General features: G+C 40.4%; 1 protein-coding gene across 1 annotated transcript in view; it reads left to right on the top strand.

The window, feature by feature from the left end:
- Positions 1-22,976, top strand: part of SHROOM4 (shroom family member 4) — a 52,790-nt gene that overhangs the window by 9,860 nt on the left and 19,954 nt on the right. Inside the window, exon 4 of the mRNA XM_047075790.1 lies at positions 2,365-2,426. Coding sequence (XP_046931746.1) covers positions 2,365-2,426 — 62 coding nt within the window. The remainder of the gene's footprint in view (positions 1-2,364; positions 2,427-22,976) is intronic.

The following is a 22,976-nucleotide window of genomic DNA, read 5'->3' as shown; positions in this document are numbered from 1 at the left end:
TCCAGGCACCCCTAGAATCCCCATTTTATAGCCAAGGAAGCTGAGGCTTACAGAGGTGACACATCTAGCAAGTGGCAAATGCAAAACTTGAGCAACATAACCATAACTGACATTTGAGTATCCACTTTGCACTCAGTATTATTCTAGGCACTTTATATGTATCAACTCATTTAGTCCTGGAAGCAGTCAGGAAATAGGTACTGTTATTATGATGATCTCACTATTAAATAGCTGGGGGAGATAAGCTAAAGAGAAGCTGTGTAGTTTGCCTGAAGTCATACCACTAGGGAAGGGCAGGTGTGGTATTTGAATCCATGTCATCTAGCTTCAGAGGCCAAGCTCCTAGTTGTGCTACACTGCCTCTCCATAAGCTAATTGAAAAGCCCAGGCCCAAACTGAGGGTTGATGGGGGGAAAGGGGAGAGGGGAAAATGCATGATGGGCATTGTTGGGATGAGCACTGGGTGTTGTATGTAAACGATGAATCATGAGAATCTACACCCCAAACCAAGAACACACTGTAGACACTGTATGTTAGCGAACTTGGCAGTAAATTATATTAAAAAAATAGAGTATACTATTTAAAAGATAAAAAAATAAAAGCCTTGGTTGATATTGTCAAATTCTCCTCCTGAAGACAGTGCTTGTCTTCCCCATAACCTTGTTAATATTTAGCATTTTCATTAAGTTTAACCTGGGCCAATCAAATAAAGAGAAAATTGGAATGCAAAAAGAAAGAGAAAGAAAAGCCCAGGCCCTCTCCAGTATGGCAGGATGCCTTCTAGCAGTATAACTTCGATTGGGGCAACAATTGAACCCCGTCTGCGACAAGCTGTAGGGCTCACTGCCTCATTGGTCCATAGAGTACAGGCAGTTTACACCAACTTAAGTGATTCAAGGAAACAAAGTAAGGTGATACTGGGGAGCTGACAAGGAGGTTGCAAATTGGGACAGGACTTTGGTTTGGCCACTGCTATTTACTGAGCACTTTCCACAGGGCATGGACAGGAAATCCTGGCTCCCACTGTGCCTGAAGGAGTAATAGTGTCTTTGAGGGCAGGAACATCTCAGAAGGGTGTTGAGGCAGAGTTTGAAGTCTAACAAGTGGTCAGAGCTGCTCTAATATGACAAGTACAGGCAGGGACCGCTCTGGTCTTGGGAAAGCTATAAAACCTCATCTTTCTTGTGACTGCTAACATCTACAGCCTCTCGCATGCCAAGCATTGTGCTAGGCATTCTCTATGCATATCCCATTTTGTACTCACTCCGGGGAAGCCAGCAAAGCTTGATGGCATAGCCCTTATTTACTAGATAGGAAGCTGAGGTTCAGAGAGGTGATATAACTTCCCTCAGACAGCACAGCTAATAAGTGTCTTAGCCAGAATGACAGACACTAAGTATCTTACCCCCAAAAGGGAGCAAATTTTTTTTTTTACTGGGGCAAAGGTTAATAAAACTTTGAATAGGACTAATGACAGCATTGGAGGAAGAGGGAATTTGGGAGATCAGTGAGGTTTAGGAAAAATTGTGCTTTCCTGTTGAGTTAAGCTTTGGGTTGCCAGGTACAGAATGCTGCATGCAAAGTCAGGGAGAATGTCAAAAGGCAAATTTGCATCAGGTTTGGAGCTAGAATAGGAAGGGAGGAGCATTTTTACAAATGGCACATATGGCTTGAGCTACAGTTTGCTTGGGCAAAGCCCTTAAGGAAAAAATGGCCAGGGTGGAGAGAATGCTTCTGTAATGTGGGGACCGTGGCACCTGGCACTCGTGTTCCCCAGAGATGAGCCCGCCTCAGCCGCTACCAGTGGATCTGGGAGGAGAAGGAAGGGCCCCTGCAGTACAAAGGTGTGCTGGCATGCATGCTCTGTGTGTGCCTCACCTTGGGAAAAGGTTAGAGCAGCACGGGGCTTCAGGCCTGAAAGCCCCTTCAAGGGCCAGGGCTTCGAAGAAGATGCTTTCTATGTTAGAAGAGGCAAGAGGAATGAGCAGGTTCATGTGGCAGAATAAACAAAAAGACCTCCTTCACAAGAGCCAGAGCAAACAGCAAACGTGCTAAACTGGTTTACAAGATGGTTTGGGAGGGGAGTGGAGAAAGAGAGGGAAACACGGAGTTTCTAGAGCACATGATCCAGGTCTCTGAGTACTCTCTTAGTCTCTGCATGCCCCCAGCAGTTCACCAGGCCTCTGGACAGAAAGGCAGCACTCCAGGTGCATATTTCTCTAGCCTGTGTGGGAAAGTAGAAGAAACCAAGTGCGGGGAGCGGGGTCTGGCCAGGGACAGGCTTCTGACCTCTTCACATTTTTGAAGACATCTGGATACCTGGCTGCTCAGAGCTCCCTAATTTATCAGAATTTTGCTTTGCAGGAATTTTCTGGGGATAAATGGAAACCAGTAACAGGAAACAGGAAGACCAGCCCATCAGGGAGGTAAGTGATCACTCAGGGAGTGGGGTGCGTTGATGTCTCTGAGACTTCTATAGAAATTGCTAAGATCTTCTGTTTGCTCAGTTTCTTTTGAGGAACCTGGCCTGGTGTGTCCATACCAAGAACTTCATACCACAGATGTAATCTAGCCTGCTCCCCAGACAGCTAGGCTACAGACCAAACTGATCACTATGACGTTTTGGAATACATAGTAGTCAGTATGTTGTGGGGAAGTGTGCCCATCAGCTCAGAGGCCTGGGGCAGTCTTGCCCACCCACAAGGACATGTGGGAGCAGATCATGCTGAAATATAGGTGAGACGGCATAAAGTATGCTCACATCCACAGCAGCCACTGGACAATTAATTGGAAAGGACAGAGACGAGATAAGACTGTCCAGCTACCACTGTGCCTTTGCCTCCTTTGTTGGAGCCACCCGTTTTTTGGCCTCTGCCACCTTTCTTTTTACAGGGCTTGTGAAGAACTTAAGGCATATCCAGGGGCAGATCATGCTAACGATAGATTAAAATTCCTGGAAGAAGGTAGGGACATTTTTGCAAACAGCACATATGGCCTGGACTAAAGGGAAGAGAGTTGCTTGGGCAAAACCCTTAAGGAAAAAAAAAGTAGAGAGTCTACTCCTGTAATGTGAGGAGCTTGGCACCCAGTGCTCATGCTCCCCAGAGATAAGCCATAGGTGACTAGAAGGAGTGGACAGTTTTTCCAGTTTGCTCTCCATCAATCAGCCTGGCAGCCTTCTTTTTCATGAAATTCCTTGATGTGTTCTTTTAGCCAGTTCTTCTCTAGGTCAAATTATACAAGATACCCTGAAATTATATTGATTCTTTAACTCAAACTCTAGAAATGAAGGAGGAAGAAGGCCCTTAGTTGTGCCTCTGTGGGGGCACCAATGAAGGGAGCATCAAGGAAGTGGACTAGAATCCCGGTCTTCTGACCCCCTGTGATTTGGTGGTACATTCAGGATTAATTTTGGCTTTCTTTTGACTCCAAAGTATGGGACACCCATCAGGTTTCTGGTTGGCCATGAGAAAAGAGAGGAACCCAACATTTTTGAATAATCTACTAAGTGTCAGTCACTGGACTGGATCTTTTTTTTATATATATATATATATGAAATTTATTGACAAATTGGTTTCCATACAACACCCAGTGCTCATCCCAAAAGGTGCCCTCCTCAATACCCATCACCCACCCGCCCCTCCCTCCCACCCCCCATCAACCCTCAGTTTGTTCTCAGTTTTTAACAGTCTCTTATGCTTTGGCTCTCTCCCACTCTAACCTCTTTTTTTTTTTCCCCTTCCCCTCCCCCATGGGTTCCTGTTAAGTTTCTCAGGATCCACATAAGAGTGAAACCATATGGTATCTGTCTTTCTCTGTATGGCTTATTTCACTTAGCATTACACTCTCCAGTTCCATCCACGTTGCTACAAAAGGCCATATTTCATTTTTTCTCATTGCCACGTAGTATTCCATTGTGTATATAAACCACAATTTCTTTATCCATTCATCAGTTGATGGACATTTAGGCTCTTTCCATAATTTGGCTATTGTTGAGAGTGCTGCTATGAACATTGGGGTACAAGTGCCCCTATGCATCAGTACTCCTGTATCCCTTGGATAAATTCCTAGCAGTGCTATTGCTGGGTCATAGGGTAGGTCTATTTTTAATTTTCTGAGGAACCTCCACACTGCTTTCCAGAGCGGCTGCACCAATTTGCATTCCCACCAACAGTGCAAGAGGGTTCCCGTTTCTCCACATCCTCTCCAGCATCTATAGTCTCCTGATTTGTTCATTTTGGCCACTCTGACTGGCATGAGGTGATACCTGAGTGTGGTTTTGATTTGTATTTCCCTGATAAGGAGCGACGCTGAACATCTTTTCATGTGCCTGTTGGCCATCTGGATGTCTTCTTTAGAGAAGTGTCTATTCATGTTTTCTGCCCATTTCTTCACTGGGTTATTTGTTTTTCGGGTGTGGAGTTTGGTGAGCTCTTTATAGATTTTAGATACTAGCCCTTTGTCCGATATGTCATTTGCAAATATCTTTTCCCATTCCGTTGGTTGCCTTTTAGTTTTGTTGGTTGTTTCCTTTGCTGTGCAGAAGCTTTTTGTCTTCATAAGGTCCCAGTAATTCACTTTTGCTTTTAATTCCCTTGCCTTTGGGGATGTGTCGAGTAAGAGATTGCTACGGCTGAGGTCAGAGAGGTCTTTTCCTGCTTTCTCCTCTAAGGTTCTGATGGTTTCCTGTCTCACATTTAGGTCCTTTATCCATTTTGAGTTTATTTTTGTAAATGGTGTGAGAAAGTGGTCTAGTTTCAACCTTCTGCATGTTGCTGTCCAGTTCTCCCAGCACCATTTGTTAAAGAGGCTGTCTTTTTTCCATTGGATGTTCTTTCCTGCTTTGTCAAAGATCAGTTGGCCATACGTTTGTGGGTCTAGTTCTGGGGTTTCTATTCTATTCCATTGGTCTGTGTGTCTGTTTTTGTGCCAATACCATGCTGTCTTGATGATGACAGCTTTGTAGTGGAGGCTAAAGTCTGGGATTATGATGCCTCCTGCTTTGGTCTTCTTCTTCAAAATTCCTTTGGCTATTCGGGGCCTTTTGTGGTTCCATATGAATTTTAGAATTGCTTGTTCTAGTTTCGAGAAGAATGCTGGTGCAATTTTGATTGGGATTGCATTGAATGTGTAGATAGCTTTGGGTAGTATTGACATTTTGACAATATTTATTTTTCCAATCCATGAGCAGGGAATGTCTTTCCATTTCTTTAAATCTTCTTCAATTACCTTCATAAGCTTTCTATAGTTTTCAGCATACAGATCCTTTACATCTTTGGTTAGATTGATTCCTAGGTATTTTATGCTTCTTGGTGCAATTGTGAATGGGATCAGTTTCTTTATTTGTCTTTCTGTTGCTTCATTGTTAGTGTATAAGAATGCAACTGATTTCTGTACATTGATTTTGTATCCTGCAACTTTGCTGAATTCATGTATCAGTTCTAGCAGACTTTTGGTGGAGTCTATCGGATTTTCCATGTATAATATCATGTCATCTGCAAAAAGCGAAAGCTTGACTTCATCTTTGCCAATTTTGATGCCTTTGATTTCCTTTTGTTGTCTGATTGCTGATGCTAGCACTTCCAGCACTATGTTAAACAACAACGGTGAGAGTGGGCATCCCTGTCGTGTTCCTGATCTCAGGGAAAAAGCTCTCAGTTTTTCCCCGTTGAGGATGATGTTAGCTGTGGGCTTTTCATAAATGGCTTTTATGATCTTTAAGTATGTTCCTTCTATCCCGACTTTCTCAAGGGTTTTTATTAAGAAAGGGTGCTGGATTTTGTCAAAGGCCTTTTCTGCATCGATTGACAGGATCATATGGTTCTTCTCTTTTTTTTTTGTTAATGTGATGTATCACGTTGATTGATTTGCGAATGTTGAACCAGCCCTGCATCCCAGGAATGAATCCCACTTGATCATGGTGAATAATTCTTTTTATATGCTGTTGAATTCGATTTGCTAGTATCTTATTGAGAATTTTGGCATCCATATTCATCAGGGATATTGGCCTGTCGTTCTCTTTTTTTACTGGGTCTCTGTCTGGTTTAGGAATCAAAGTAATACTGGCTTCATAGAATGAGTCTGGAAGTTTTCCTTCCCTTTCTATTTCTTGGAATAGCTTGAGAAGGATAGGTATTATCTCTGCTTGAAACGTCTGGTAGAACTCCCCTGGGAAGCCATCTGGTCCTGGACTCTTATTTGTTGGGAGATTTTTGATAACCGATTCAATTTCTTCGCTGGTTATGGGTCTGTTCAAGCTTTCTATTTCCTCCTGATTGAGTTTTGGAAGAGTGTGGGTGTTCAGGAATTTGTCCATTTCTTCCAGGTTGTCCAATTTGTTGGCATATAATTTTTCATAGTATTCCCTGATAATTGTTTGTATCTCTGAGGGATTGGTTGTAATCATTCCATTTTCATTCATGATTTTATCTATTTGGGTCATCTCCCTTTTCTTTTTGAGAAGCCTGGCTAGAGGTTTGTCAATTTTGTTTATTTTTTCAAAAAACCAACTCTTGGTTTCATTGATCTGCTCTACAGTTTTTCTAGATTCTCTATTGTTTATTTCTGCTCTGATCTTTATTATTTCTCTTCTGCTGCTGGGTTTAGGCTGCCTTTGCTGTTCTGCTTCTATTTCCTTTAGGTGTGCTGTTAGATTTTGTATTTGGGATTTTTCTTGTTTCTTGAGATAGGCCTGGATTGCAATGTATTTTCCTCTCAGGACTGCCTTCGCTGCGTCCCAAAGCGTTTGGATTGTTGTATTTTCATTTTCTTTGTTTCCATATATTTTTTGATTTCTTCTCTAATTGCCTGGTTGACCCACTCATTCGTTAGTAGGGTGTTCTTTAACCTCCATGCTTTTGGAGGTTTTCCAGACTTTTTCCTGTGGTTGATTTCAAGCTTCATAGCATTGTGGTCTGAAAGTATGCATGGTATAATTTCAATTCTTGTAAACTTATGAAGGGCTGTTTTGTGACCCAGTATATGATCTCTCTTGGAGAATGTTCCATGTGCACTCGAGAAGAAAGTATATTCTGTTGCTTTGGGATGCAGAGTTCTAAATAGATCTGTCAAGTCCATCTGATCCAATGTCTCATTCAGGGCCCTTGTTTCTTTATTGACCGTGTGTCTAGATGATCTATCCATTTCTGTAAGTGGGGTGTTAAAGTCCCCAGCAATAACCACATTCTTATCAATAAGGTTGCTTCTGTTTATGAGTAATTGTTTTATATATTTGGGGGCTCCGGTATTCGGCGCATAGACATTTATAATTGTTAGCTCTTCCTGATGGATAGACCCTGTAACTATTATATAATGTCCTTCTTCATCTCTTGTTACAGCCTTTAATTTAAAGTCTAGTTTGTCTGATATAAGTATGGCTACTTCAGGTTTCTTTTGGCTTCCAGTAGCATGATAAATAGTTCTCCATCCCCTCACTCTCAATCTAAAGGTGTCCTCAGGTCTAAAATGAGTCTCTTGTAGACAGCAAATAGATGGGTCTTGTTTTTTTATCCATTCTGATACCCTATGTCTTTTGGTTGGCGCATTTAATCCATTACATTCAGTGTTATTATAGAAAGATACGGGTTTAGAGTCATTGTGATGTCTGTATGTTTTATGCTTGTAGTGATGTCTCTGGTACTTTGTCTCACAGGGTCCCCCTTAGGATCTCTTGTAGGGCTGGTTTAGTGGTGACAAATTCCTTCAGTTTTTGTTTGTTTGGGAAGACCTTTATCTCTCTTTCTATTCTAAATGACAGACTTGCTGGATAAAGGATTCTCGGCTGCATATTTTTTCTGTCTAGCACCCTGAAAATCTCGTGCCAATTCTTTCTGGCCTGCCAAGTTTCAAAAGAGAGATCAGTCACGAGTCTTATAGGTCTCCCTTTATATGTGAGGGCACGTTTACCCCTTGCTGCTTTCAGAATTTTCTCTTTATCCTTGTATTTGACTGGATCTTTTTTAACCCATAATCTCATTTATTCCCCACAACATTTCATTTCATTACATATTTTATAGATGAGGTCACACAACCAATAAGCGATGAAGCCAGAATTTGGACCCAGGTTTGCCTGGCCCCAAAGTTTATGCTTTTCCCCTTACAACTTCATCGATTAGGATCCCAAAGGAAACCTTTCAAAAGGATCCCTAAGCATCCTGTCTCAGAAGTCTGAGGCCTTTGGAACTCTCTGGCTGGTCTGATTCCCTGCTGTGGATCTGCTGAGTTTCCCATATTAGACTGAGACCTTTGAGAGAGGAGACCACATCTCGGCCTTTTCTTCTTACCACAGAGACTTATCCTCTGTGCCTAACATAGCGCCTGACACAGAGAAGTCTCTCAAGAGGTATTTGCCGTTGGCTTACCAACTGAGGAAACAGAGCCTCCTCCACCATTGAATGGGTGAAATGACACAAAAATAATAATGCTAACTAGCATTTCTTGAGCACATTGCTCTATTCTAGGCACCAAAGCACTTTACAAATATTTACAGCTGACCCTTGAATGACACAGGTCTGAACTGCATGGGTTTGCTTATACATGGATTTTTTTTCCAGTGAGTACAATACAGTACTTTAAATATATTTTCTCTCCTTAATGATTTTTTAAAATGTTTGTTTATTTATTTTGAGAGAGAGAAAGTGAGGGAGGGGCAAAGAGAAACGGAGAGAGAATCCCAAGCAGGCTCCACGCTGTCAGCACAGAGTCCTACACCTACACGGGGCTCAATCTCACAAACCATGAGATCGTGACCTGGGCTGAAATCAACTGACTGAGCCATCCTGGTGCCCCCCCCACAACTTATGATTTGCTTAATGACATTTTTCTTTTCCCTAGCTTACTTCCTCATAAGAACATAGCATACGATACCTAAGACATACAAAATATGAGCTCATTGACTATGTTATCAGTAAGGCTGCCAGTCAACAGTAGGCTGTTAGTAGTTAAGTTTTGGGGGAGTTGAGAGTTATACATGGATTTTCAACTGCATGGGGGGTGGGGATTGGTGTCCCTAACCCCCACGTTGTTCAAAGGTCAACTGTGTCTATCACCATAACCTAAAGGGGTAGTTATTATTAGTCTCTCTGGCAGAAGAAACTGATAAATTCACTTGCCTAAAATCCCACAGGTGTAGTGAGTTGATTAGACCCAGGTGGTCTACCTTTAGAGACACTAGACTCAACTACAGTGCTTCTACAAAATGGTTCTCTTCCCAGTCAGCCAGTGAATTAAGAGGACTTTATTCAAAACCTAGTGTATGCACTGCCTTTTTCTAGGCAAGCAGGGGAATATTAGAGAGCGAGCATCAGGAAGCACAATGCCTGTCCACCCACAGCTTGGGCAAGGAAGACTAACCCACACAAAGTTAAGTAGCAATAATCATAAATTACCACTTACAAAACAATGTGCTGCAAGCTAAGTTACACATGTTATGTTTTGTATTTTCCAAGATCCTGTCAGGTATGTATTATTATAACTAGAACAGTGGCTTTCAAACTTGAATGTGCTTTAGAAACACCTGGATGGCTTGTTAAAACACAGACAGGTGGATCCTACACTTACCCCCCCCCCACCCCTTCCAGAAACTGTGATTCAGTAGGTATGGAATAAAACTAAAAATCCGCATTTCTAACAAGGTCGTCCAGGTGATGCTCATGCAGCTGGTCCTGGGATCACACTTTGGGAACCACTGACTCAGAGAAAGATATGAGGCTCAGAGAAGTTATAGTAGTTTACTGAAGGTCTCATGGCTATCAAAGGGACAAACCAGGATTTAAACTTAACTTTTGCTTACTCTGATAAGTTGTTGTAAGATGAAAAGTGTCAAATACATGGTTTAAACAAGAAGTATCTGGCACGTGGTAAGGAGCCAATACATGATAAATTGTTTTCTATTTAAGTTTACTGGAGGGTAAGAAAACTGAAGGCTGGGACCTACAGGAGGAAAAACCCAAGGGGGCTAAGCAGAGTATGTTGGAGAAATAAACTTCACGGGTTAATGGTTCTGGCCTTGGAATCAGCCTGCCTGGTTTCAAATCCAGATTCTTATTTTCTCTAGCTTGTGTAACCTTGGCAAGTGGGTGGCTCTTCCTCTCTCTGCCCTATCAGTTTCTTTATTTGTGAAATGGGGTAAGAGTACCTAGCTCAGGTGATTGTTGCCAGGATTAAATTAGAAAATAGGTACAAAGCATTTGGAACAAAACCTGGCACAGTAAACCCTCGGTAAATGTTAGTTGTAATAATAAAGAGGAATACGGGGGAGCAGCAGCAGCAGTAACAGTAGAGGAAAGGGGTGAAGAGTGAAATATTGGACCAGGATAGGTAGGCCTTGAAAACTATATAGTATCACAAATATGAGAGATACTGCAGGTTATCGATCAGGTAAATGATGTGATAAATGTGGTACTGAGGCAACCTTGCTGCATTTGTAGCCTAGATAGGTTGGAGGAAGAAAAATTAGGGTAAGTGATCCAGGCATGAAAGAGGAGGGCCTTGGATTGGGAAGTTGGAGGTGCAGTAGGAATGAAGCAGAAAAGATAGATAAGTATGTGTGATATTTTGGAGGGGGGGGGCGCGGAGATGTTTACTGTGAAAACAAAATTACAGAAAATTAAAAACAGAAGAAAAAGTAGCCTTATTCCTACCACCCAAACACCCTGATTGTTTTTATTTCCCTACCAGCTTTTATCTATAGGTATGGAGATTTTTTTGGCATAGTTATATAAAAACTACGTAGATGCGATTTTTGTGTGTCCGGCTTCTTTTTTTCCCCACTCAGCATTACTTGGCAAACAATTTTTCATGTTACTATACAGGCCTCCTCAATCGTTATAAATTTTAATGGCTGCATATTTCACCAGCTTAATGTGCTGTAATTTGCTTAATCATTCCCAAATTGTTGGATAATTAGGTTGTTTCAAATTTCTTGCTATTATAAAGTAATGCTGCAGAAAAATTTGGAGTAGCTATAACCTTTTTATCATTGTGAATTATCTCATTAAAATAATTATCTAGAGTTGCGATTACTAGTTGAAGCAATATGAACATTCTTCTTGTTCTTGATAGATTTCACCAAATTGTTTTCCCAGGAGGCATTAGCAATATATAAGGATACCAGTTTCCCCCAAATCTTGCCATCTGTGGAAAATGTTTCTAATGCAATGGGCATAAATGGCACCTATTATAATTTTAATTGGCTTACTTTGATTATTCTAGTTTGAAATGTTTTAGTGTGTTTATTTAATATTTGCATTGTTTCTCAAGTGAATTGTCTGTTCAAATGATTTGCTTACAAATAAGTGACACGTTTTGAGGGAAGAGTAGAGAGAACTGGTGACTGGAATTTGGGAAAGAAAGGAAATAAGTCAAAAATAACTCTGGGCAAAACAACAACACTCTGAGCCCCAGGTGACCTGGAGAAAGTTATTGAAGTAGCTGGGACAGGTGAGAGAGGGGAGCTAGCTTGGTGCAGAAGATAAGCTTGAGTTGAGATATGTTGAACTTGAAATTAGTGAGGAAGACAGGTGGATTCTTTGCAGGAGGTTTGTCAATCATCCAGGCAGGGAGTAGGATGAGGAAGAAGAACCAGTAAAGGAAACTGAATGGGCAAGCAGCTGGTGTGGCAGAAGAGGTTGGCCAGTGCACCATCACAGAAGATACAGAGAGAATCACTACTGGCTCTGACAATTGGGAATCGCAAGTGACCTTCAAGAAAGCAAACTTAGTAAAGCGGTGGGCATAGCAAGTAGATGGCATGATGGTCTGTGACGGGTATTCATAGAAGAAAAATGTATAGAACTTTACACATCATAAATTCACCTATTTTAAGTGTAGAATTCAGTGAGATTTGGTAAATTTATGATGCTATGCAATCATCACCACAATCCAATTTTAAGACCTATCCATCTCCCTACAAAGATTCCCTGTGCCCATTTATAGTCACTCCCCATTCCCACCATCAACCTCAAGCAACCACAAATCTACTTTCTGTTCCTGTGGATTTGCCTATACTGTACACTTCCAGTAGATGGAATGATACAATATGAGGGCTTTTGTGTCTGGCTTCTTTCACTTCGTGTGCTAAAATGGTTCATTGCGTTGTAGCCTGTATCAGTATTTCATGCTTTTTCTTTGCCAAATAATAGTCCACTGTATGGATATACCACTTTTTTATGTATCCACTTATCTATTTAGTGGACATTTGTGTTATTTTCACTTTTTAGCTGTTGTGAATAATGCTGCCATGACCATTCATGTACAAGTTTCTGTGTGGACATGTTTTCAGTTCTCTCATACTTAGGAGTGGAATTTGGGGGCCATATGGTAATTCTATTAACTAACTTTACAAGGAACAGCCTGTTTTTCAAAGTGGCTGTACCATTTCCCATTTCCACTAGCACTGTAGGAAGGTTTCAGTTTCCTTTCATTAATTTTAATACAATGAATATGTGTTAGGGTGACCGTGTGATTTGAAAAACATTTTATTTATTTATTTTTTTTAATATATGAAATTTATTGTAAAATTGGTTTCCATACAACACCCAGTGCTCATCCCAAAAGGTGCCCTCCTCAATACCCATCACCCACCCGCCCCTCCCTCCCACCCCCCATCAACCCTCAGTTTGTTCTCAGTTTTTAACAGTCTCTTATGCTTTGGCTCTCTCCCACTCTAACCTCTTTTTTTTTTCCTTCCCCTCCCCCATGGGTTTCTGTTAAGTTTCTCAGGATCCACATAAGAGTGAAACCATATGGTATCTGTCTTTCTCTGTATGGTTTATTTCACTTAGCATCACACTCTCCAGTTCCATCCACGTTGCTACAAAAGGCCATATTTCATTTTTTCTCATTGCCACGTAGTATTCCATTGTGTATATAAACCACAATTTCTTTATCCATTCATCAGTTGATGGACATTTAGGCTCTTTCCATAATTTGGCTATTGTTGAGAGTGCTGCTATAAACATTGGGGTACAAGTGCCCCTATGCATCAGCACTCCTGTATCCCTTGGATAAATTCCTAGCAGTGCTATTGCTGGGTCATAGGGTAGGTCTATTTTTAATTTTCTGAGGAACCTCCACACTGCTTTCCAGAGCGGCTGCACCAATTTGCATTCCCACCAACAGTGCAAGAGGGTTCCCGTTTCTCCACATCCTCTCCAGCATCTATAGTCTCCTGATTTGTTCATTTTGGCCACTCTGACTGGCCTGAGGTGATATCTGAGTGTGGTTTTGATTTGTATTTCCCTGATGAGGAGCGACGTTGAACATCTTTTCATGTGCCTGTTGGCCATCCGGATGTCTTCTTTAGAGAAGTGTCTATTCATGTTTTCTGCCCATTTCTTCACTGGGTTATTTGTTTTTCGGGTGTGGAGTTTGGTGAGCTCTTTATAGATTTTGGAGACTAGCCCTTTGTCCGATATGTCATTTGCAAATATCTTTTCCCATTCCGTTGGTTGCCTTTTAGTTTTGTTGGTTGTTTCCTTTGCTGTGCAGCTTTTTATCTTCATAAGGTCCCAGTAATTCACTTTTGCTTTTAATTCCCTTGCCTTTGGGGATGTGTCGAGTAAGAGATTGCTACGGCTGAGGTCAGAGAGGTCTTTTCCTGCTTTCTCTTCTAAGGTTTTGATGGTTTCCTGTCTCACATTCAGGTCCTTTATCCATTTTGAGTTTATTTTTGTGAATGGTGTGAGAAAGTGGTCTAGTTTCAACCTTCTGCATGTTGCTGTCCAGTTCTCCCAGCACCATTTGTTGAAAAACATTTTAAAGGAAGAATTTGAACACTTCAAAATGCTCTAAAAGAAAAAGTTGGCCAGGGAAAGGAAGGAGATAAATGGGGTGGAAATTAGAGCAATGAGTTTTAAGTTGGTGGTTCTCAGAATGTGTTCCTAGCACCAACACCCTCAGTATCTCCTCTGAATTTGTTAGGGATGAAAATCCCAAGGCCCCACTCAGACCTACTGAATCAGAAACTGGGATGGGGCCCACAGTCTGTGTTTTAACAGCCCTGAAAGTGATTCTGATTCCAGCTACTGATGAGAACCACTGGTTTAAGTGAAGGTTTGGTCAGGATCTGGGAGACTGGTTTAAATTTAAAACCAGAAGAGAGAGGTCAATGGAAGGAAAAAGAGTATGGATTCTTAAGACGGATGACAGTTTATGACCTCAGGGAAGATGAGAAGGTCAAGGGCAGAGATGACATTTAAGAAGAGAAATCTTGATGGAGTTTCCACTCACCTTCCCCTCCAACCACCACAACACAAATTTTTAACATTTCTTATGTCGTTTCTGTCTCAATTGGAATGATGGGTGTAGGTGGGAAAATCAAATGTATATTCTTGAGCCACTGTCTTTGTTTGGAAGCCTGCAATGAATTTTAATTCCAGGTAGTTACACTCTTGGTTGTATCCCTCCACTGTTAATTTGGTTTGTGTGCAGAGAATGCAAATGCATTATAATATTAGCAGGAGGGAAAACCGGCGGTGAGTAGCTCTGCTGGGAGAAAAAGCTATATACATAAGCTATGTATTTAAAAGCCAAAAGAAAGTATTTTCCAGATTATCTCTTTTGGTTTTCTGTACCTACAATTGCTTCCTGTGATCCTTTCCATTTTACCACTTGGCACAGAGCTTTAAAGTGTGTAGAGTGTTTTTATACACATGGCCACATTTACAGTTAATCCTCACAACAACCCTATGCAGTTAAGCCTTATTTTTTCCCATTTCACTGAAGGAAGCTGAGACTCAGGAAAGGTAGTATTATACTATTATTAGCAGCGACAACAAAAGGTATAATAGCTAACGTTTATTAAGTGTTTCTTATGTGTCAGGCAGTGCTATAAGCATTTCCCTTTCATTATTCATTATTTATCATGACCCTACAAGATAGTTACCATTTATTGACCCAATTTTACAGACAAGGGAACTTACAGATAGATTAAAGTCCTTTTCCCAAGGTCAAACAGGCATCTGACTCCAAAGCCCTTTGCTTCTGGGATTATAAAGCAAGTATGTGACAAAACTGGACTACTACCCAGTTGTTTCAGTTCTCAGCCTAGGGCTTTCTTCCTTCCTTTTATCAAACCACACCATGAGCAGAGTATAGAATATCTAGTACACATTTCCTATTTGCTGAGTGAAAGAAAATGGATAATTCAGAGTTGAATCTCATTGTATTAGGAAGAGTACACTTTTCAGGAAGGCTTTGCATCTAAGAAGAATGCAGTCTTCCGAGGCATGGAAGGATTTGTCAAAAGCGTGACAAAGGGAATTTAAATATCTGGGTATTAATTTAATCCTGGACACACAAAACTTATCCAAGGAAAATTATAAAACTCTAATGGGAGAAATAAAGACCTGAATAAATGCATAGCTGTACTCTGCTTCAATTTGGGAAGACTAAATATAGCAATGATTATAACACTCCCTAAGTTAATATATAGATGTAATGCACTACTGATTAGAGTCACTGTGGGACTTTATAGAACTTGCCAAATTCATAGTGAAATTTATCTGGAAGAACAAGTAGGCAGTAATACCAAAGAATACATTTATTTAAAAAGGCAATGATGGTAGACCTACCCTATCAGATTTTAAAGCCTGTCATAAAGTGACAATTATCAAAACCATATGATAGTGGGTTGAAAACAGGAAAACAGTGAAATGTTTTTTTTAAAGATTCTAGGTATAGATTCAAGCTATTCTAAGAATATAGAGCACTGGAAACATCCCTGAACTGGAGAAAGCAATCATTCTTTCTTTAATGTTGGAATTGTAGGTATCATTATGGAGAATAATTAAATTTTTTAACATTTATTTTATTTTTGAGAGACAGAGACAGAGCACGAGTGGGAGAGGGGCAGAGAGAGAGGGAGACACACAATTTGAAGCAGGCTCCAGGCTCTGAGCTGTCAGCACAGAGCCCACCGCGGGACTCAAACTCATGGACCATGAGATCATGACCTGAGCCAAAGTCGGATGCTTAACCAACTGAGCCACCCAGGCACCCAAGAATGATTAACTTAGATAACTAGTACACACTTTACTCCGTAGTAAATTCAAAAAAGCAGACAGTGAAATAGCATATTTATTCCAGCTTGGATAGAAGATAAATTTGGGTCTGTTAAATGGAGGATACCATTAGAGACAAGATGGATGATTTTAAATATATGAAAGTTGGGGGGGGGAGACCTTTGTACAACAAAATGTAATAAAAAGCTGAACAACAGAATGAGAAAAATATCTGGGGCCAGCATCACTGATAACAGTTGACTGTCCAAAAAATATAAAGAACAGATATAGATATAGAAAGTCAGCTTTCAGATTCAGCTTCATAAAAGAGCAAGGAAACTGGGCAGGGACTTTACACATGAGAAAATAAAGGCAGTAAAATAACTGCATGGAAAAGTACAAGCTCACTAGCAATTAAAGACATGCAAACAAAAACAACTTCCACATATCACAACTTGCTTATTAAACTATCAACAATTAATGGAAATGATCAATAGAAATTACAAAACACTATCTTGACAAAGCTGTGGGGAAACAGTTTCTGGGAGCAGTATAAGTTGATTCAGTTTTTCTGGAGGGCAATCTAGAAATATGTGACAGAAGTTATAAAGCTATTTGTTCATACTCTTTGGCCCAGCAGACCCCCAAGGGAATAACCTAAAAAGGAAAAAATGATTTGTTTAAATATATTCATAATAGTGCTATTTATAATTGGGGAAACCATTTACCATGCTAATATATTATCATCGTGGAACAGAATATAGCCATTAATAATGGCAGGTGTACAAATATTGGGTCTTGCACAGAAATGAGTATTTGTAATAATATTAACCAAAAAAGGGCTAAATCCTAAATCACATGTTGAATCTGATAGTAGCCATACACAAAGAAAATTCAGAAAGGCAACTGGCAAAGTGTAAGTAGCTGGAATTGAATGTGCATGGTGTTTTTTGGGTATATGTCAAATTGCTGGATTTTTATAATGAAAAAGAAAATCTCAAGAAGAGAACTGGTTGGTTTGATTTAGGCCTGGGAAGTTAAAGATCAAAGACTTTGGAAAGATCCACATACTAATGACAGATAGACAATATTACTTATTAAACACATTTGATCTCACTGTTACCTAGAATTCAGTTTGATATAATTCTCCATCAACCAACACTTCTGCTTATTTAAATCTGTAAGAGCTTTGATGTTTCTGAGGGTGTACATCACCAGACCTTTGCGAATTTCCAAATCTGTCACTACCACCCCAACATAGAACCTCCCCAACCCCACAAATAAACATTGTATTTTCTAGCTGAGAAGCATCACTTTCTTAAGAACTTTCCATCACTTCTGTGTCCAGTACTAGCTTGCAGATAATTTGCATTTCAGTGCCATTATTCAAAAGAAGCACATTTTCTCTCTGCCACAGTTACTGCGCCTGTGTACATCAACTGCAAATAGAAACCCACCAAGCCACATTGAAATGCCAAGTTGTTGACTAGGCTCTCTCCTTTCTTTGGTGACTTGTCCTATAAGCCAGTATTGTGATGCCTTGAAGTCAAATTCATATCCTTTGCAAAATGACCAGTTACTACATTTCCTGAATTTTTAGGGTTACTCTTAAATGTTAAATACATGCATCACAGAAAACTACTCCATAATAATAATTCTCATTAATAATTGAACAAGAATGTCTTTTTTTATTTTTTAAATGTTTATTTTTGAGAGAGAGAGAGAAATAAAAAAAGACAGAGAGAGAGCACAAGAGCATGAGCAGGGGAAGGGCAGAGACAGAGGGAGACATAGATTCTGAAGCAGGCTCCAGGCTCTGAGCTGTCAGCACAGAGCCTGATGTGGGGCTTGAACTCACGAACCGCGAGATCATGATCTGAGCTGAAGTTGGATGCTTAACTGACTGAGCCACCCAGGTGCCCCAAAAATGCCTTTTAAACTTTTAAACAAGATAGAATCATGTTCTTTATAACTTTCCCATTGTATTCTTTAAAATTCAGTACATTAACATCTGGTATACATGAGGACTCAAATAGACAACACTCCCTCTCTTTCCCTGACCCATCCATTGCTTAACCATGGTTGGGCACCAAATTTCCTTGAATAACATCAGGATTCCCAGAACTTTTTGGACCTCCAGTATTCCCATTATTTTATTTTGTAAATCTTCAGCCCAGTTGTCACATGGATGGTATATATATATATATATATATATATATATATATATATATAGTTACTTGAATGAATTTAGTTTTGAGAAGTTTTCTTTTTTTCCAAATGGCTTTATACCTCTTAAGATAACCTGATGAGTTGGGAACCTGGTAGGTAATGATGATTAGAGCAGATCTCAAAGTGTGGTCCCAGACCAGCAGTACCATCATCATCTGGGAAATTGTTAGAAACAAAAATTCTCCACCCTTCCCCAGACTTACTAAATCAGACATTCTGGGGATAGAACCCAGCAGTCTGTGTTTGAATAAGCCCTCTAGGTGGCTCTGATGCATGCCCAAGTTTCAGAACCTCTGCATATCAGAGAATAGAACCTTGATTGCCTTGGCCAGCCTGATCCTCAGCGGAATTGTTCTTGTGGATATCAGACCATCCAGGTCCCTTGACAGTGTTTTATTTATTCCTAAAATGCCTTTTATTAAATCTCTTGAGGAGGTTATCAGAACCCTGGCGAGGCAGCATGTTTTATTAGCAAAAGCGTGGGCATCGAAGTCAGACCTCAGCTGTTACTTCTCCTGGCCCCTATTCCCTTTGTGTTCACCCAGTTGTTTAACTTCTCTGAGCCTCATTTCTAACATGGACAAAAGAAAACCTATGCCAGGAGATGTTTTGAGAGTTAAATGAAATCAGGTCTGTCTGCTGTCCAGCCCTATGCCCGATGCATGATGGGCTCTCAGTAAACAAGACCGATTGTTATCATCCCTTGCCACCATGTCCATGACACTATGTAAAATCCAAAGGAGTAATGGGAAGACCTCTTCAAAATTCTAAGTTGGGGCCATTGGAGAAAGGGAGCTAGTCTTTACCCAGGACAGTCCCAATAATACAATGACTTCTCTGATGTCTTCAAAGGACACTTTACAACAGCCTCCTGGGGGGCTGTAGAAGGTTCAGGATGAGTCTTGCTACTTGCATTTGTCATTGCCAGATGAGTTGTTCTTTACTTTAAGTTCTGTGATGCCAGAGGCAGAGAAGGGTGGCAACAACAAACTCTTTGGCCCTTCTCCCCTCCCTGTGCAAGCCTCCTTGTGTCTCACTTCCTGGATCTTGCAAATATTTCCTTCAGCAATAACCTGGGAGTGGCTGTTTCTCTTGGAGCAACCTTATCTTTTGGCTGCTGAGGAAAGGGAAAGGGGAGAGGGGCTGACCTGTGTGCCCTTGCTGCCGAGATCCCGGAATGCCAAGCTATTGTGGTGGGTTTAAAAGTAAAATTTCCAAACAAGAAAACTTCAGAAGAGCTGAGGAAGAGGCAGGGGAGATTTTTCAGTCTCGGCAAATACTGGGTTTCATTTTCAGTCATTATTAGGCTCAAAAAAAAAAAAAAAAGAAAGATTTTAACAAAACAGGCAAATCTATTCATCAGAAGAAAAGGTAACCTGTGCCAAGAGGAAAAGAGAACAGCCCAGGTCTTGGCAGGCAACTTGCTTTTGTTTTTGAGATGTAGTCTCCTTGCTGGTGTCAACAAAGCCCTTTCTTACACTTAGCTTTCATGATGCCATGGAAAGAGCTAATGTCTCCATGGACACCTGGAAATGACTGCTGTGCAAGTACCTTTTGCCTCACCTTAGGAGTCCTTGATTCGATGGGATTGTCCCTTGGAGTCAGATAAGGCAATTTTCAGTCTGGACACTACTGTTTCTTACTAGCTGGGAAAATGATATACTCCTTCTAAGCCTCAGGATTCTCATCTGCCAACTGGCAATAATGGCACCGACTTTGACGGGTTGATGGGAAGACTAATAGAAATACATACATGAAAGTGCCTGAAACAGTGCCTAAGACACACTTGAAAGAAACTCTAGTTCTTTTTCCCTTCATGAAACTCCTTATCCTTCACTCCACTCCACTTGGTCCCAAAGCCACAGATGTAGATATCTGTGCATATAGAAACCTCGAGCCTGCTGAAAATAGGACCTCTAGGGGCCAGTATCCTTCTTTGAGCCTGACACACTTCAATGGCAGCCTTCTGTTCACCAGTCTGCTTCATCTGTAGTGCCTGGAAGGGAGGGGCTATATCGGTTTTGCTCCCCTTTGATCTGGTCACCTTGCAAAGAATATGTGCTCATTGACCCAGCTGATCCCATTGAAGGTTCTTTTCCTTTGTGGAGTCATTCCCACTTCTGCTTCCCTGTCAGAAGTGACTCTGCAAAGCTCATGCTGGCCCTGTAAGTGGGGAGAGGGGAGTGCCTTTAAAATCAGTATTGATGCAGAGAATAGAAATTTCCAAGTTGCCTTGCCAGAGCCCAGTGCCTCCAGATAAGGTTACAGTGCCAAGAATTGGGACACCAAATGTCTAGAAGAGCACTGTATGTTTCTTCCGACTGATTCTGGGGTTGGCTACCTATAGGCAAATTCTGTAAGGCTGACATAAGCAATTGGTGCCCAAACAAGATAACTTAGAATATCTAATCCTTTTGATTTTCACACTGCTCTTAAGCCTCAACTTGCCTTTTATTATATGTCCATTTTTAGTAGATGAGAACAGTGAGTGAATGAGGCTCGGGTTAAAATCCTTGGTTGGTGAGGGCCTCCTGGCTAGCAGACATGTGGCTGAGCTGAGACCCAAGATCTCCTGGTTTCTTGGCTATTGAGCAGGGCTAAACATTAACCAGGGGACCTTGCAGTCCAATTCCTTTGATGAGAATGAGGAAAAAGGCTGAAACACACAGCAGTGAAGGTAGTACACTGCACAACTTGCACAACGATATGCTGTGGCCCTGAGTTAGGGACTTTGTTCTAACAATAAACATAGTTCTGTTATTATTAATCATCTTTCCATGTGCCCAGCATCATTTCTAGGTCCTTTTTATATAGTTAATCCTGACAGAAGCTTTGTAAGATAAATATTTTACTGAAACTGAGATAAATTACTGTGCTCAAGGTCATGCAGCTTTTGTGTTATGGAGCCAGATTTTAAATTTTTACTGGAACTCAGACCCAAGTCTTTCTGACATTGTTCTTTCCACTCTGCTCTATTGCCTTTCCTGTGCCCTTGTGAGGGAAAAGGAAAGAGTGGTAAATTTGAGTACTATCATGGAGATGTGGCTGCAACCACCTGCATTTCATAAGATCTAGATTGGAGATGAAGGTGGAGAAGGGGGAGAGAGGCAGGGAAAGGATGTGGGAATGTGTGTGGTGAGAGATGGAAGTCAGGCTGTATAGATTGGAAACCAACCTAACTGTAACAAATAACTCTGCCCCCAAACCTCCACCCCAGACCACGGCACTCCCATCCTTTTCACCCTGGACCTTTGTTTCCACAGTGTGGTCCCTGAACCACTTGTATTAGAATCCCTTGGGGCAGTTGTTAAAAAGGCAGGTTCCTATGCGCCACCACAGAGGTAGTTAGTCCAAATTTGCGGGGCGGGGGGGGGGGGGGAGGCTGTGAATTTGCATTTTAAACAACCTCTCCAGGTAATTTCGATCAGGAGCCATGCTGATTAGGAACAACTGTTCCAGACTGGTGTTTTCCAACTTTCTGGATCATGCACCTTTTTCAGAAAGAATTTTTTGAGCATGCACTTTCAATATATGTTGGTAGTTTATAAATAAATTCCTGATATATACTAATGTCCTAATACTTATGTTTTTAAATAGAAAAAATGGTGAGAATTTTGCATTCATATTCTTAGGTGAAAATGGTTTCCAGTTTTTCATTATGTATGTTCTAGTTGTTGAGTTTGGGTATTGACATTACACAGGATTCTTTTCTTCTCCCTCAATAGATTCTAGAGTCTAGGAAGTATAAATAGTATTGAGGTTGTCTGTTCCTTGAAGGTTGATAGAATTAATGCAAGACCATGTGAGTGTGCTTTTTTGTCAAATTTATCAACATTTTTTCCAATGGTTAACAGGTGGGTTTAGATACCCCCCATTCTTTGGCAATCGGTTTTGGTAATTTTTGTTTTCCTAGAAAACCATTCTAAGTTTTCAAATTTCTTTTCATAGAGTAGAGCAAATTATTCTCCTACTCTTTTCATTTACTCTGTGTGGTTATTTCTCCATTTCTAATTTTGTGTGTTTAGGGTTTTAATTAGATTGGCAAGTGGTTTATCTTTTTTATTGTTTTATGTTTTCTTTTGAAGAAGTAGCTTTTGGCTTTAATTATTAATTCTATCATTTATTTCCAAGTATGTTAATTTCTGCCATCAGTTCTCTTTCTGCTTTGTTTGGGTTGATTTTTGTGGCTCTTTTCTTGACTTCTTTTGCTCAATGCTTAATTCAGTGATTTTAATTTATTCTTATTTATTAATGTAAGCATCAAAGGCTTCAGATTTTCCTTTGACTGCTGCTTTAATTGGTCATATTCTCTAGCTTCTGATATTTTTCTTGTTGTTATTTTCTAGGTATTCTACAATTTCAGATTAGAGCTCTTCTTTGACTAGAAGGGAGAATATTTTTTTTTCCTTTTATTTTCTATGTACTAGAAATACATAGAAAATTTTCTCATTTTTGTTACTAATTTCTAGTGTTGTTGTGTTATGAGTAGGTGCTGTAGTTTGTACTTATTTTACCTTTTGGCTTAATATGTAGTCAATTTTAAAAAGGTTCAATGGACCCTTGAAAATAGAGAAGTTGAAATGTTCCCATTATCTTTGTTTTGACTGTCATGTCTGTCATCAGCTGAAACAGTCTCATAGTTTATTTCTCCTTTTTTCTGCCTTTGCATTTCCTATGGATTTTGCTTTCTGAATTGTGATGCTATGTTATTTGATACATAAAGATTCAGAGTAGTTAGATCTTAAT

This window comes from Lynx rufus, unplaced genomic scaffold, assembly GCF_022079265.1.
Source record: "Lynx rufus isolate CCGP_SWC_20201006 ecotype Redwood Valley unplaced genomic scaffold, mLynRuf1.p SCAF_14, whole genome shotgun sequence".
NCBI classification, from domain to species: domain Eukaryota; kingdom Metazoa; phylum Chordata; class Mammalia; order Carnivora; family Felidae; genus Lynx; species Lynx rufus.
This window is presented reverse-complemented; position numbering and strand designations above follow the sequence as displayed.